This window comes from Pelophylax lessonae, assembly GCF_965119305.1.
Source record: "Pelophylax lessonae genome assembly, chromosome: 2".
Classification (NCBI taxonomy): Eukaryota; Metazoa; Chordata; class Amphibia; order Anura; family Ranidae; genus Pelophylax; species Pelophylax lessonae.
This window is the reverse complement of record NC_138769.1, coordinates 387,715,924-387,729,702: the sequence shown is the minus strand read 5'-3', so window position 1 is coordinate 387,729,702 and position 13,779 is coordinate 387,715,924. Positions and strand designations below refer to the sequence as shown.

The 13,779-nt window shown below is 38.7% G+C and overlaps 1 protein-coding gene across 4 annotated transcripts in view; it reads right to left on the bottom strand.

Moving 5' to 3' along the window:
• Window positions 1–3,161: 3,161 nt before the first annotated feature.
• NHS (NHS actin remodeling regulator) overlaps window positions 3,162–13,779 on the bottom strand; it is a 286,415-nt gene continuing 275,797 nt past the window's right edge. For all 4 annotated transcript variants that reach the window (XM_082246759.1, XM_082246760.1, XM_082246761.1 and 1 more), the window contains 3 exons: window positions 6,420–9,356; window positions 5,842–5,968; window positions 3,162–4,001 (listed from right to left, as the gene is read on the bottom strand). In XM_082246759.1, the coding sequence (XP_082102885.1) occupies window positions 3,443–4,001; window positions 5,842–5,968; window positions 6,420–9,356 (3,623 nt within the window). In that variant the 3' untranslated portion in view covers window positions 3,162–3,442. The remainder of the gene's footprint in view (window positions 4,002–5,841; window positions 5,969–6,419; window positions 9,357–13,779) is intronic.

Below are 13,779 nucleotides of genomic sequence, written 5' to 3'. Positions count from 1 at the left end.
ACAAGGATACTATAGTGAATATAATACCTAATATGGAAATCTAATACTTACATTTGGGTTAGAAGAAAGGCAGCATTGGTCCAGGTCTAGGTCACTGGGACAGCTATGTGACTGGTTTGGGGGCATATCATTTTAAGTGCAGCTTAACAATAGTTTTGGGTGAGAAAATAGAAATTGGAAATATTAAATTACTGTAAATCTGTCTTTACCTACTGTAAGTATTCTTATCAATGTAATTTATTTGCTTTCATTTGATGCCAGGGATAGTAAATGCTTTGGCATTTGCAATAATATGACAGCACTTAAAATAGATTGGGTGGTTATTTCATTTTCCATCATCTTGTTTTAACTGTACAACATTGACAACACAATAATTGTGCTTCAACAATTACAAAAATGCATGGGCATTGCAAGACAATAAAGGGGTTTCCCAGATCTACTGGCAATTGTTATGCATACATACATAGCTGGCTATTTTTAAGCTTGGAACCATTGTTTCTTGGAATCTTGTGACATTTCCTTTTGGGATTATTCAGTAATTCCCCTTTGGGATTATTAAAATATTCTGAATCTGAATTTACATATAATTCCATATCAAACTGTTTTGGTAGAAAGTTGTTTAACATGAGTGTGTGACAAGGATTCCCACTGGGATTCCTAAACCATCTCCTGTCCATTTTTCAGCTGTAGGAAATACCCATGCCTACAATCGATATATCATTCTGACTGATGCAGAATACAAAAGTTGTTTACGTTAATAACTTTATAGCATCAAATACTGACTTGTTAAAGACAAAGACTGTGATATATTATCCTGGCTAATAATATCCTTGTAGGCTTCAGTGAATCAGACAACCATCATGCATACGGTATACTGTTGGCCCATACAGCAAAATCATACAACAAAACAAAAAGTATTTTTTAATGCCATCAGTAAAAGCTAAAAAGAAAAAAAAATGTCATAATTTACAGTTAATTTAAATGCCTGACCAGTAGTCATATCCATATACGTGGTAGTTTTTAATGGTGATCATGTTATTTTCTTGTTTTTCATTTATTCCATGCATATTAAGAATGTGTTTGTTTAATTTGGGTTTTTTTTTTGTTTTTTTTTTTACATGTGCGTTTTTTTTTTGTTTTTGTTTGTTGTGCTCTTTTGCAGTTTGTCACAGTTTTTTTTTTTTTTTTTTACCTTTTAATGGCACTTCCACTAAGTGTACTGGAGCATATGCAACCAGGTTTTAATTCAGCCATACAGAAAAGCACCTTTTATTCACTAGTAGGGATAATTGGGTACACATACACAAGAAAAAAAAAAAGACATGCTACAACTTTATGCTGTTTGCTATTTTTAAAATAAACATCTCCCTTCAGTATTCCTAGGAAATATTCACTGCAGACAATCTCAATCCTATACCAAATAATATTTTTCAGAATAGAAGACTGGAAGCTTCAAGTGCTTTCAATCTTGTCAGCTGCCTAAATTATGTAACTAGCAATCTTGCTACACTCTTCATTAAGTTAAATAGTAAGAAGCTTTTGTAAATATATATTCCCTTCAAATTAATAACAGTTCAAAACTTGAAAAATACCAGTGGCAACTCTTAGAGCCGGTTAACACTACTCCGACTTGGGACGTGACTTGTGTGCCCTCAAGTAGCCCCAAGTCTCTTGTCATTACAAATTCAATGTAAATGAATGAGAGCCGTCTTAATATGCACTACTGAAGTTGCTCCGACTTCAGAAAAGGTTCCTGTACTACTTCAAGGCGACCTCTATCCGACTTGTGCACATAGACTTCAATGGGAGTCGCCTCTAAGTCGGACCCTTATCTATTTTCAAGCGACTGTGATCAGACTTTCCAGGAAGAAGAAAAGGATTACCCAGGCATTCCCCACAGACAAAGTCGCCTATCATTTAAGTATCTTCAAAGTCTCTTCAAAGTCTCTTCAAAGTCGGGCTAAAGTCGGCGCTAAAATGTGGCTCCTTCATGGGGCGACTTTGAGTCGGAGTAGTGTGAACCGGCTATTACAGACTTTTTCTGTAAAGCAGTACCAACAGCAAATAATATAACAACCAAAAGGTTGTAAATTTACTGTCGTCATAGCAATTAGGAGATAATTTTGAGCTTGCTGCTACATTTCAATGTTGCTATTAGTGCTGCTTTAAAAACATTGTCTACTTACATAGGCAAAAGGCATCAGACCATATTCAAGAGACCCTGCATCAAGGTTATGCCCTGAAATATTGTGCAATTTATTCCTCAACAATATAGCTTGATGCCATCTTAACACTTGGGATGACCTCTGAATTGGTTCCTTTTGTGTCATTGCACTTGTCGTTTGGTACCCATTATAAAACTGATAATATTGATTGAGAATAACTCATTTTAGTTCAGATTCTAAAGAATAAAGCACCCTTCCAGATTTCATTGGATTTGCTGTTTAAAATAATGGTAAACTTGAAAGGTTGAATAAATGCTACAGTACTTCGAAATAAATTTTTACATAAAAACACCTTTTTAAAAATGATTATTTAAAAATGTAAAAAAATGTTTGAGGCTGTTAATTATTATCTTTGCTAATAACGGTCATGTCCAGTATAACCGTGATGCAGAACAGGGCAGATGGTATTCACAGAATACAACTAGGATTTAACTTTCATGACTTCATCTTGGATTCCTGTTGTGCTGCAACACGTTATTCATCATGAGCATTACACATATTTTTCAGGATTTCTAATGCCTTTTATTTGATTGGCTGCATATCCACTTTTAGTTAATAATCCTATTTACAAATGTATCAAAAATAAGCTATTTACAATCTCTTTTAATTATTTTGAAAGCTTGCTCTATTTTTATTCCCTAATATACAAAAATACCTATTTTAAGAATTATTTCCTTTTTTTCCCATCTGCTTAGTTCCCAGGGAAGCACTTCAGCAAAGAAATATTTCAGCATTTTTTGCTTTTTACAATATGAGTAGTTATTCCATAGCAATATAATTTTCCTATTACTTCCCCATCAATGTGGATTTATTAGATCAACAGCTACTATTTTTAAACAAAAGCTTAGCTTAGGTAAACACAATAAAATGCCATTTTTAATAGAATAGTAAATGATGAATAATTGCACTAATATTTTCTTTAGTCCGTTCTGTATGTTTTTCATCAGTGCTGTTCTACGCCCTTAATGTTTAGAGCACCCTGCAATTGTTTCCTATAAATTAAGTGTTTTTGCCAGGAAGGATATTTTTTACAGAAAATGTTAATTGGAATCAATGCAAACCAATTCTTTTCTCTGTCCAACTTTACAGCAAGTTTGTGAATTTGCAGGGATTTCTTTCCTCTTGTTGGCTTTTATATAAATTATTTTAAATAATGACCAGCAATATGTCTATAAAGATTTTTTTGTGGCAATCCAGAAGTTGCACAATTTATAGTCCTACGTAGAGTTTTGTGAAGATCTGTCATCATGAGGACTGCCATCTGAATTTTCTGTCTCACCTTCGGAGATGGCCTGCATTGGGGCATTGTATAGCCGACACCTGACACTATAACGACTGCTGCTTGCAGCAGGAGGCACACGGGACCTTCCAACTCTTGAAGCAGCAGTCTTTAATGTAAATCCTTCTGATATGGCTCGAGGAGTGCAAGGTGATACTGGGGAAAATGAATCACTGCCAGGTGATGATTGTAAAGATTCTTCAAAACTAGAAGTAGACTCTAGGGGCAAATCACCAAGTGACTTTGGAGTTACTGGGCTCTTCAGTATTTCAGTAGCTGACATACGATAACTGGTTTCTGACCTGCTGCCCTTTTTGAGGAGCAGTAACTTAAACTCTTCATTTGATGTGTTTGACTTTTTGGCATTTCTAAGGATGAGACCAGCGGATCTTTGAGAACTTCCTGGCGTTGCAGGCTGGGGCGCTCCAGATACAATTTTTGATTTGTTTTTTGCACCCTCTCCAGAATCTTTTCTTCCCAGAACTTTTCGTTTAGATCTGAGGTAAAAATAAAGCAAAATAATGGTTAACATTGTAAGTATATACTAGATGTATACTACATCAGAAGTAGTGGCAAGACCTCAAAAATCATTAGAAGCATTGTGCTGGGAAAGGGGCGACTAACATTAAAATGTTTGTAAAGTTTATATTTTTAATTATTTTTGTTAAAAATAACAAACATGTTATACTTACCTGCTCTGTGCAGTGGTTTTGCACAGAGCAGCCTAGATCTTCCCTTTTCTCTGGTCTCTCTTCTGCTCCCCTGGCTCCTCCCTCCTGTTGAGTGCCCCTACAGCAAGCAGCTTGCTATGGGGCACCCAAGCCTCAGCTCCCTGTGTTCATTCAGAGATGGAGCCACTTCCTAGTCCCGCACCCTCTCTGTCCTCATTGGCTCACTGACTTTGATTGACAGTAGCAGGAGCCATGGGTGTTTAGCAGCTGTCTTAGCCAATAAGGAAGGAGAGTCACAGACAGCCGGGTCTGTCCTGCAACATCACTGGATCTAGATGGACCTCAGGTAAGTATAAGGGGGGCTTCTGCACACAGAAGGCCTTCTGCCTTTATAAACACTTTAAAGACAAAGAGCCTACACCACTGCACTAATAACAAAATACTACCAAGCTGGGAAATATGAATATGTATCACATATATGATAAAATCAAAGTAACCCTTCCTACACCATCCTAAAACATCCTAAAACATGCAACAACACCAAACAACTCCCCTCAGATCTACGCTATCCATATACAGGTCGTTTTTGTTATTAGCTGGTGGGCTAAACAAAAAAAAAAAAACAACAACATATCCCTCCATCCACACAAATTAGATGGATGAAGAAATCCCCAATACCCCAATACCCATCCCCCCTCCTCCACCGGGACATTGCATTTTAACAGCGACTCCCTGACAATTGGCTGCAGCCCCTGATTGAGAAAAGTTTTCACTGACATTTGAGGGGGGCTACCTCTTTTAAAAAAGCCAAAGAAAGATGAAATACGAATAGATATAAGAGTCGAGTTCAGCTTTCCAAGAACGGTCCTTTTAGGCAGTTTTATAAGCAACTTTTTTGTCTTTAAGGGTTTATTGTTTCAAAGTGTCTGCACTGAAAACAGGCAAACTCGAAAGCAATTCTGCCACATGATTGATCAGCATGTAATTGATAAACAATTACCACAATCCCCATCTTATTTTTTCATTATATTTTTTATTTCTCATTATATTTTTAATTTCATTCACTAATATGTAGTTTTGCACTGAGTTTTTCCTCATTCATTTTTAATTTAAGTGTCATGCTAACAAATTTTCACTTTTGAAAAAACATTGCAAATTTACTGAATCATGCATACCAAATTAAAGTGGTTGTAAAGTCACTAGTGATAAAACAAGCAATCCCATCTTTTACTTGAAGATTTAATGTGCAGTATCTGTAGATTTTAAAAACGATTCCGCAAAATACCTTATTTTACAGTGCCGCTGGGTGCTCATGTGACCTGCTGAGCACTACAATGGGAAGGGCTGTGTTTCCTCGCTGACATCAGCCGGGAGGAGAGAAGGAGAGTGACGGGGGGGGGGGGGGGGAGTCACATGGGCGCCTAGCGGCGCTGGAAAAAGAGTATTTCCTGGAATTATTTTTTAAAACCACAGATACTGCACATTAAATCTTCATGTGAGAAAGGGGTTTAGATGTTTTATCACTAGTAATATTACAGCTATAGATTCAAGAGGAGAGGGGTGGGGAGGAGATGGCTGACACACAGACTGAGATGACAGGTAGGGAGGGAGGGGGGAGAGAGGAGAGCAGCAAAATGACATAAACTGACCTAATGAACCAATTTACCTGTGAATAGCTGCAAAAAGATCTTCGGTAGTACGGGGCTTGTTAGGTGACACAAAGACATCATCAGTGTCTGCCTGGGAATCCTCACTCATTGGTGATATCAGAGAGTCCTCGCTTACTGAGGAATCTACAGAAAATTAGAAAGCGTTGCATACATTAGGTATATTTTAATGATTTGAATGTATTAAGGAAAGCGACATTGTCATTGACTCCTAAATACATGAACTTGGAATCTAGAAATAGTATATGATTTGCTAAAGAATACTGTATAAAGTAATGACTGCTATAAATGTAGATTAATACAACTACATAAATTGAGCATTTTATAACTGAAAAATACTTTAAATGTTGTTTGATATATGTTGATAAAAAAACATTTTCATGGGAAAACAAAACTGCTCCTGCACTAAAACGCTATTCTAATATAATATCTAGTATTTAAAAAATAAATAAATAAATAAATAAATATATATATATATATATATATATATATATATATACACCCGTATATCAAATAATAATAAAATGTCAATGACAAGAAGCAAGTATGTTGTAAAAGAAAAATATTAAAAGTTAACCTTTCCAGGAGGCATCATCAAAGCTTTCTGTTGTATCTTCTGACCTGCTATCTTCTGAGGCACTTTTGGTTGAAATACCTGATACAATTTCAAATTCCTGCTCTGGACAACCGTCACTGAGTGGATTTAAAGTGGATATTTCTGATTCAAAGCTGAGAGTATTTCCAGGCACTTTGTCACTGTTGCTTAAGACAGGTTCACTGGACAACCGAGATACATCAGAAATATTGTCTTGCACACCAAATCCAGTGTTGAGTCCTCTAACAGGTTCTTTCATGGTAAATGGGTCACACATTACTCGTAATTTATACTCTGCCTTAATTTGCCCTTCCCATTTAGTCTGACTTATTTGATCATTTGCAAAATCACTGCTATCTACAGAGTAATCTTGTACATACTTTGTTATTGTTTCTGGGTTTGCTGTGAAAATAGTTTCCTCTATTATTTCTTCAGGTCGATATTTATGGTGTTTCTCTGCTTCATCTTCTTTAGTTCTAGTGATCAAGGGTGGTGGCATATCAGGTTTGTATAAACCATGTCCAGTAAAAAGGGCAGTTGCTTGAAAAAATGATTCGGGGCTTTTGTCAACTGGTGATGCATCAATGTAGGGAAGCATTGCTTCTTCAGTGGAGAACTGACGTATTATTGATTTCTTAGGTGCTAATACAGATGTTTTCTCATGGGGATATGTATCCACAATTATTGTAGGATCCTGGGTACATAGGATGCTAGTGCTTTCTTTATGCCTAGAGTCCCTGTGATGCTTGTTGACAGATCTCAGATGTACAGATTTTAGCACTGAAGGTGTTATGGCAAGGGCTGGAGAAGAATTTGGATTCAGTTCATCCTCTGACACATTTTGATTGGTATGACTGAAAGCAGTTACCTGTGGTCTGTATGGCAATGGTCTATGTAACACATGAAGAGCACTTAGGTCAAGATGACTTGGAGGTATAGTTGGAAGTTCTAGTTCTTTACTTAAGAAAACATTGCCAGACCTTGAAGGATGCTGTAAAGAGGACTTCCTTTCTGGAACTTTTGGTTTTCTTTTACTACCCCCAGGTGACAATGGTCCAGAGAAAAAAGGTGTAGGGAAAGATGAAGTAGGTGTTTCTGACTGGCTGGAATAGCCACTTGATGGTGATGCCAACCCTGCCAACTTTTCTGGTGAGGCTAATTTAAATTCATTTTCAACTGAGGGAAGAGAAGGAGTGGTGGCTCTAGATTCAGGTTGTGAGTTCTGTGACTCTGAACTTTCTGGTGACTTGATGCATTCTATGACGGTTGTACCTGTAGCAGTGCTCGAATTTGATAATGACCTATAAGGATCATTTGATTTCAAGTCATTGAGGAGCCATAGATCTGCATAGTGAGGCTGTTCACTTCCCTCATCTTTCAATGTTGCAGCATCTGGGTTAATAAATTGTGTATTTTTTTCATCATGGTCATCCTGAATGACCCAAGTAACATCCTGTTGATTTGGTGGAGACAGGTTTTCTACTCTAGAGGGTGCATTTGATGTCTCAAGTGGCAATTTCATTTCCCTGGAGGTGTGAAGCACTTGTTGTGTGTTGGTAATCTTTGGTTCTTTTTTCTCAAGAACATCTGTGTAGTTGTCAGAATTTTTCAAAGATGAGCATCGTTTTGGTGGTGGAGGCTTTGCCTTTGGTTTTTTAAATGACATATTCTGTATTCCTTGTTTTCTGTGATCCACATAATGTTGCCAAACACTATCTGTACTCATGGATGAAATTCCAGTGTCCAGTTCATTCTCAGTCCCTGATGGTGCATAGTTACATATATAACTTCTATTACCATTAAGACCACAGTCAAAATGCATGGAGGTGTAATATCCTTCAGTGTCTACAGAGAAATGAGATCCTGTGTCTGCTTTCTCTGAGGCAGGCTTTTCAAGAAAACTGTCATATGTTCCAAGACTAGTAAAACTTGGACAACCTAAACCATCTGGCCTTAAGTGCTGCGGGCTGAAATCTGGACGACATGAAGCATCATGGTGATGGTGAAGATAATTCCATTCACTGTCACTTGTGTTGCTGTTTGGGTCATCAAGCAGATCTGCAACAGTTGACGTAAAGGAGCTTGCCCTGTGTCCTCTAAGGCAGTCTAAGTGGTCATCATTATATTGTTCAATGCTAAATACATTTGAGTCTTCACCTGCATTGGCAGCAGTATTTAAAGATAATTCAGAATCACAATGTGAAGAGCCAGTTAGTGGAGGGGATGCTGCTGGAGGTATCGTTTCTGAAGTCTGGGATGGACATGTGGAACTACTTCCACTCCAGTTTCCACTAGATGACTGATGATCATCTTTCTGATCTATGTGTGTGCTCAGTAAAACTCCTGTAGTGGAAATAGAATGAACAGGGCTTCCAAATGTGTCAGAATTTGATGAAATATCACAGCTGCCCGAATCAGCCATTCTTGATAGCCTTGATCTCCCCCTTTCATTCAGCTGAGGGCTATGGTGAGAATATGATAACCCCAGAGGTTGGTGATCTGGAGAATCTTCACTGTTCAAATGGTCGTCTTTCTTCTTTAATGTCCTTTCTGAGCTGCTTATATAGCAATCATCTTTATAACCAGAAGATTGTGCACTTCTATCATGATCATTACTTGTCCTAGCACTTTCTCTGGGAAGACTACGTGAACGAATTCGATTGGACACTGTTGTGGTGAACATTTGGTCACCACTCTCAGTCAAAGCTGCAATGTTTCCTGCAGAATGTGAGAGTGATGCTGCCACTCCTTGGCCCCTCTGAGCTCTAATTCTTCTCCTTGATGGAGCAGCAATAAGAATATCCTCTGTTTGGCACTCTGTATCTCTGGTTCCAGATCTCCTGTTTGAAGAGTTTGCAAGCTCAGGGTTGTTATGAACTATAACATTCCGCTCCCGTGCTACAGGAGACTCATCTGAATCTACAATAAATAAATAAATAATCAAAAATAAGATTCAGTCAGTATTTTAAAATTACAGTCTAAAAAGGTTTTTGTTTTGCTAGAAAGTATTTCAGCTGATGGAAATTAAGCTATTATAGTACTAAAGAAAATAGTCATATGGCTGGCATTTTTTTTTCTTGATTAGAAAGTAAAATTTAAAGATCAAGCAGGTTTATCTTTCTATAAATTGTACAGTGTTTTATATATCTTTTATGTTTTTATTTATTATGTTCAGGACAATTTTTTTTCCATTTTTGGCAAGTTAACCACTTGAGCTCCAGAAGATTTAACCTCCTTCATGATCAGACCATTTTTTGCTATTCGGCACTGCTCTACTTTAACTCGTAATTACGCTGTCATGCAAAGCTGTGCCCAAACAAAATTTGTATATTTTTTTTACACAAATAGAGCTTTCTTTTAGTAGTATTTGATCACCACTAAGTTTTTTGTTTTTTTGTGATAAAAATGTAAAAAGGCCTAAAATTAAAAAAAAAAACAAAACAACATGATAAATTTTACTTTCTGCTATAAAACATATCCAATAAAAAAAATGTCTTCAGAAATTTCGGGCCAAAATGTATTCTGCTACATGACTTTAATAATGTAATGGCGGTGATCAGCGACTTATAGAGGGACTGTGATAGTGTGGCGGCCAATCTGATACTAACTGACGCTTTGTGGGAACTGACTAACAGCCACTAACATCTCCAGTGAAATTAATACAGTGATCAATGCTAATAATATACACTGTAACTGTACAAATGACACTGGCTGGGAAGGTATTAAAATCTAGGGCAATGAAGCGGTTACCTGTGTGCCTAACAAGTGTGTTACTAAGCAATGTGCTGGTTGGAAAAAAAGACACATTACTACTGTCAGTAGAGAGCCCTGTGAGCACTGTGCCCGGGTGCCGATCATAAATCATCGACCTGAACCCGCTGATTGGCTTGTGCTGCAGCTTCTGGGTGTGCGTGCACAGGCGCGAGCTGACCCAAAAGAAACCTGCGATTTACAGCTGGCCCAAACGACGTACAGCTGGCCCAAACGAACTATGTCCCTTACTAACATGTGAGGTCGCTGGATGTGCTGTATAAACTGTATGTAGCCGAGTGAGAGAGGCGGGCTAATGATGTCACAACCTCTGACTCAGCCAACCAGAGGAAGTTTTGTATTAATTGGTAGAATACATCGATTTCTTTGAATGGCTGAGTACTGATCAGATCAACTCTATTGTGTTCCAGGTATGATACAGGAAGGTCTCGGCTCGAACCTAGAACACAGTGCTGTATGCTGTAAGTAGCCTCAGCTACATGCAGTTTAGATGGCACATCCAGCGGCCTCACATGTTAGTTAGGGACATAGTTTGTTTGGGCCAGCTAAAGTGTATGAAAAGCTGGAGTTCAGCTTTAAATTTATATAGTATTGAAATTCGAGACAGCTGGGTACCAAGCACTGTTATAAGGAAGTGAGCACTGTTAGCATAGGTATGTCTTACAGAGCAGCTTTAATTTAGTTACCAATTCTTGGTAGTATATTAGATCTTAATGTATTTCCTAAAAACTTAGTTAGTAAATGCTAGTAATCCTATATATTAAACCCTAGGCTCCGACAGAATGCAGATATGCGGCCTCTTGGCGGGTGGGCCTTTGCGCTGAGAAGCCACATATTTGCATACTGATTTTCAGACACAGCTGTGCCAGGACCGCGCAACATGCGCATTCCTAGCAGTTACCAGCAGCTAACAGAAAGCTCTCGACTGCATCTTGCGATCAGGAGCTTTCTGATCATGTGACCGCCGTGACAGCCAATCGCGGTGAAGAAGTGTCTTCAGAATGCCAAAGATTCCCTGGAAGGGTCCAAAGCTTTATTACGTGGTCACACGATAAATAAGCAACAACATTTCGGAGCCTCGCAGGGCCCCTTCGTCAGGCAGGTGACAAAGGGGCCCGGCAAGGCTCCGAAACATTGCTGTATATTTATCATGTGAACACGTAATAAAGCTTTGGACACTTCCGAGGAATCCTTGGTGTGCTGATGACATTTCTTCACTTTTGATTTTTAGGTTTCCAGCCTATGGTCATTACAGGACCCAGTAATACTGAACAGCCGGTTTTCTTGTGTGCGTGGGGAATATTGCGTTTGGAATAGCCACAGTGGTCATATTATCATAAACGCCTCCTGGCATCTGAATCCCTTAAAGGGCTGGGAGGTACCGGTGCAAAGGGGGTTAAATGTTTACAAAATACAATTTGGAAATGGTTTATTTGACACAACACAAGTGCTGTTTTCTAAAAATTACTTCTTAAAGAAGTAGTTCTCATCGATGAGAATAATGATGAAGTCTGGACTGTGAGTTGATTCTTTTAGCTTAAAATGTACTAGCTAAACCAAAAGGAACCATTGGACTCTCTTAAATGTTTTTCTTTTTTCTTTTCTGTTATCACTATTTCATACATATACAGTATCTCACAAAAGTGAGTACACCCCTCACAGTTTTGTAAATATTTTATTATATCTTTTCATGTGACAACAGTGAAGAAATGACCCTTTGTTACAATGTAAAGTAGTGAGTGTACAGCTTGTATAACAGTGTAAATTTGCTGCCCCCTCAAAATAACTCAACACACAGCCATTAATGTCTAAACCACTGGCAACAAACGTGAGTACACCCCTAAATGAAAATGTCAAAATTGGGCCCAATTAGCTATTTCCTCTCCCCGGTGTCATGTGACTCATTAGTGTTACAAGGTCTCAGGTGTGAATGGGGAGCAGGTGTGGTAAATTTGGTGTTATCGCTCTCACTCTCTCATACTGGTCATGGGAGTTCAACATGGCACCTCATGGCAAAAAACTCTCTGAGGATCTGAAAAAACAAATTGTTGCTCTACATGAAGATGGCCTAGGCTGTAAGGAAGATTGCTGAGATCCTGAAACTGAGCTGCAGCACAGTGGTCAAGACCATACAGCAGTTTAACAGGACAGGTTCCACTAAGAACAGGCCTCGCCATGGTCGACCAAAGTAGTTGAGTGCACGTGCTCAGCGTCATATTCAAAGGTTGTCTTTGGGAAATAGACCTATGATTGCTGCCAGCATTGCTGCAGAGGTTGAAGGGGTGACCCCCTGTCAGTGCTCAGACCATGCGCTGCACACTGCATCAAATTGGTCTGCATGGCTGTCGTCTCAGAAGGAAGCTTCTTCTAAAGATGATGCACAAAAAAGCCCACAAGCAGTTTGCTGAAGACAAGCAGACTAAGGACATGGATTACTGGAACCATGTCCTGTGGTCTGATGAGACCAAGATAAACTTATTTGTTTCATATGGTGTCAAGCGTGTGTGGCGGCAACCAGGCGAGGAGTACAAAGACAAGTGTGTCTTGCCTTCAGTCAAGCATGGTGGTGGGAGTGTCATGGTCTGTCATGTACTGTGACATACTGAAGCAAAGCATCATCCCCTCCCTTCGGAGACTGGGCCGCAGGGCAGAATTCCAATATGATAACGACCAAAAACACACCTCCAAGATGACCACTGCCTTGCTAAAGAAGCGGGGAAGAGGGTAAAGGTGATGAACTGGCCAAGCATGTCTCCAGACCTAAACCCTGTTTAGCCTCTGTGGTGCATCTTCAAACGGAAGGTGGAGAAGGGCAAGGTCTCTAACCTCCACCAACTCCATGATGTCATCTGGTGAACTCCATGCTCAAGATGGTTAAGGCAGTGCTGGAAAAAAATGTTGGCTCCACAAAATATTGACACTTTGGGCCCAATTTGGACATTTTAACTTAGGGGTGTGCTCACTTTTGTTGCCAGCAGTTTAAACATTAATGGCTGTGTGTTGAGTTATTTTTAGGGGAAAGCAAATTTACACTGTTTCACAAGCTATACACGCACTACTTTAAAAGTGTAATTTCATCAGTGTTGTCACATGAAAAGATATAATAAAATATTTACAAAAATGTGAGGGGTGTACTCACTTTTGCGAGATACTGTATATATACTATTACATGCATCTGAATAATACTGGATGTTTTGATGTATCTTTTACTAGCGCTGTTTTTTTTTTGGTTTTATTAGCACTTGAATATATCATACACTGCTCAAAAAAAAAAATAATAATTAAAGGAACACTTTAAAAACACATCAGATCTCAATGGGGAAAAATATCATGCTGGATATCTATACTGATATGGACTGGGTAATGTGCTAGGAACAAAAGGATGCCACATGGTTTGATGGAAATGAAAACTATCAACCTACAGAGGGCTCAAAGAGACCCCCGAAAATCAAAGTGACAATTGATGCAGCAGGCTAGTCAGTAGTTTGTATGGCCCCCACTTGCTTGTATACATGCCTAACAATGTCGGGGTGTCCTTGGGATGGTGTCCTTGGGTATTTCATCCTCGAAC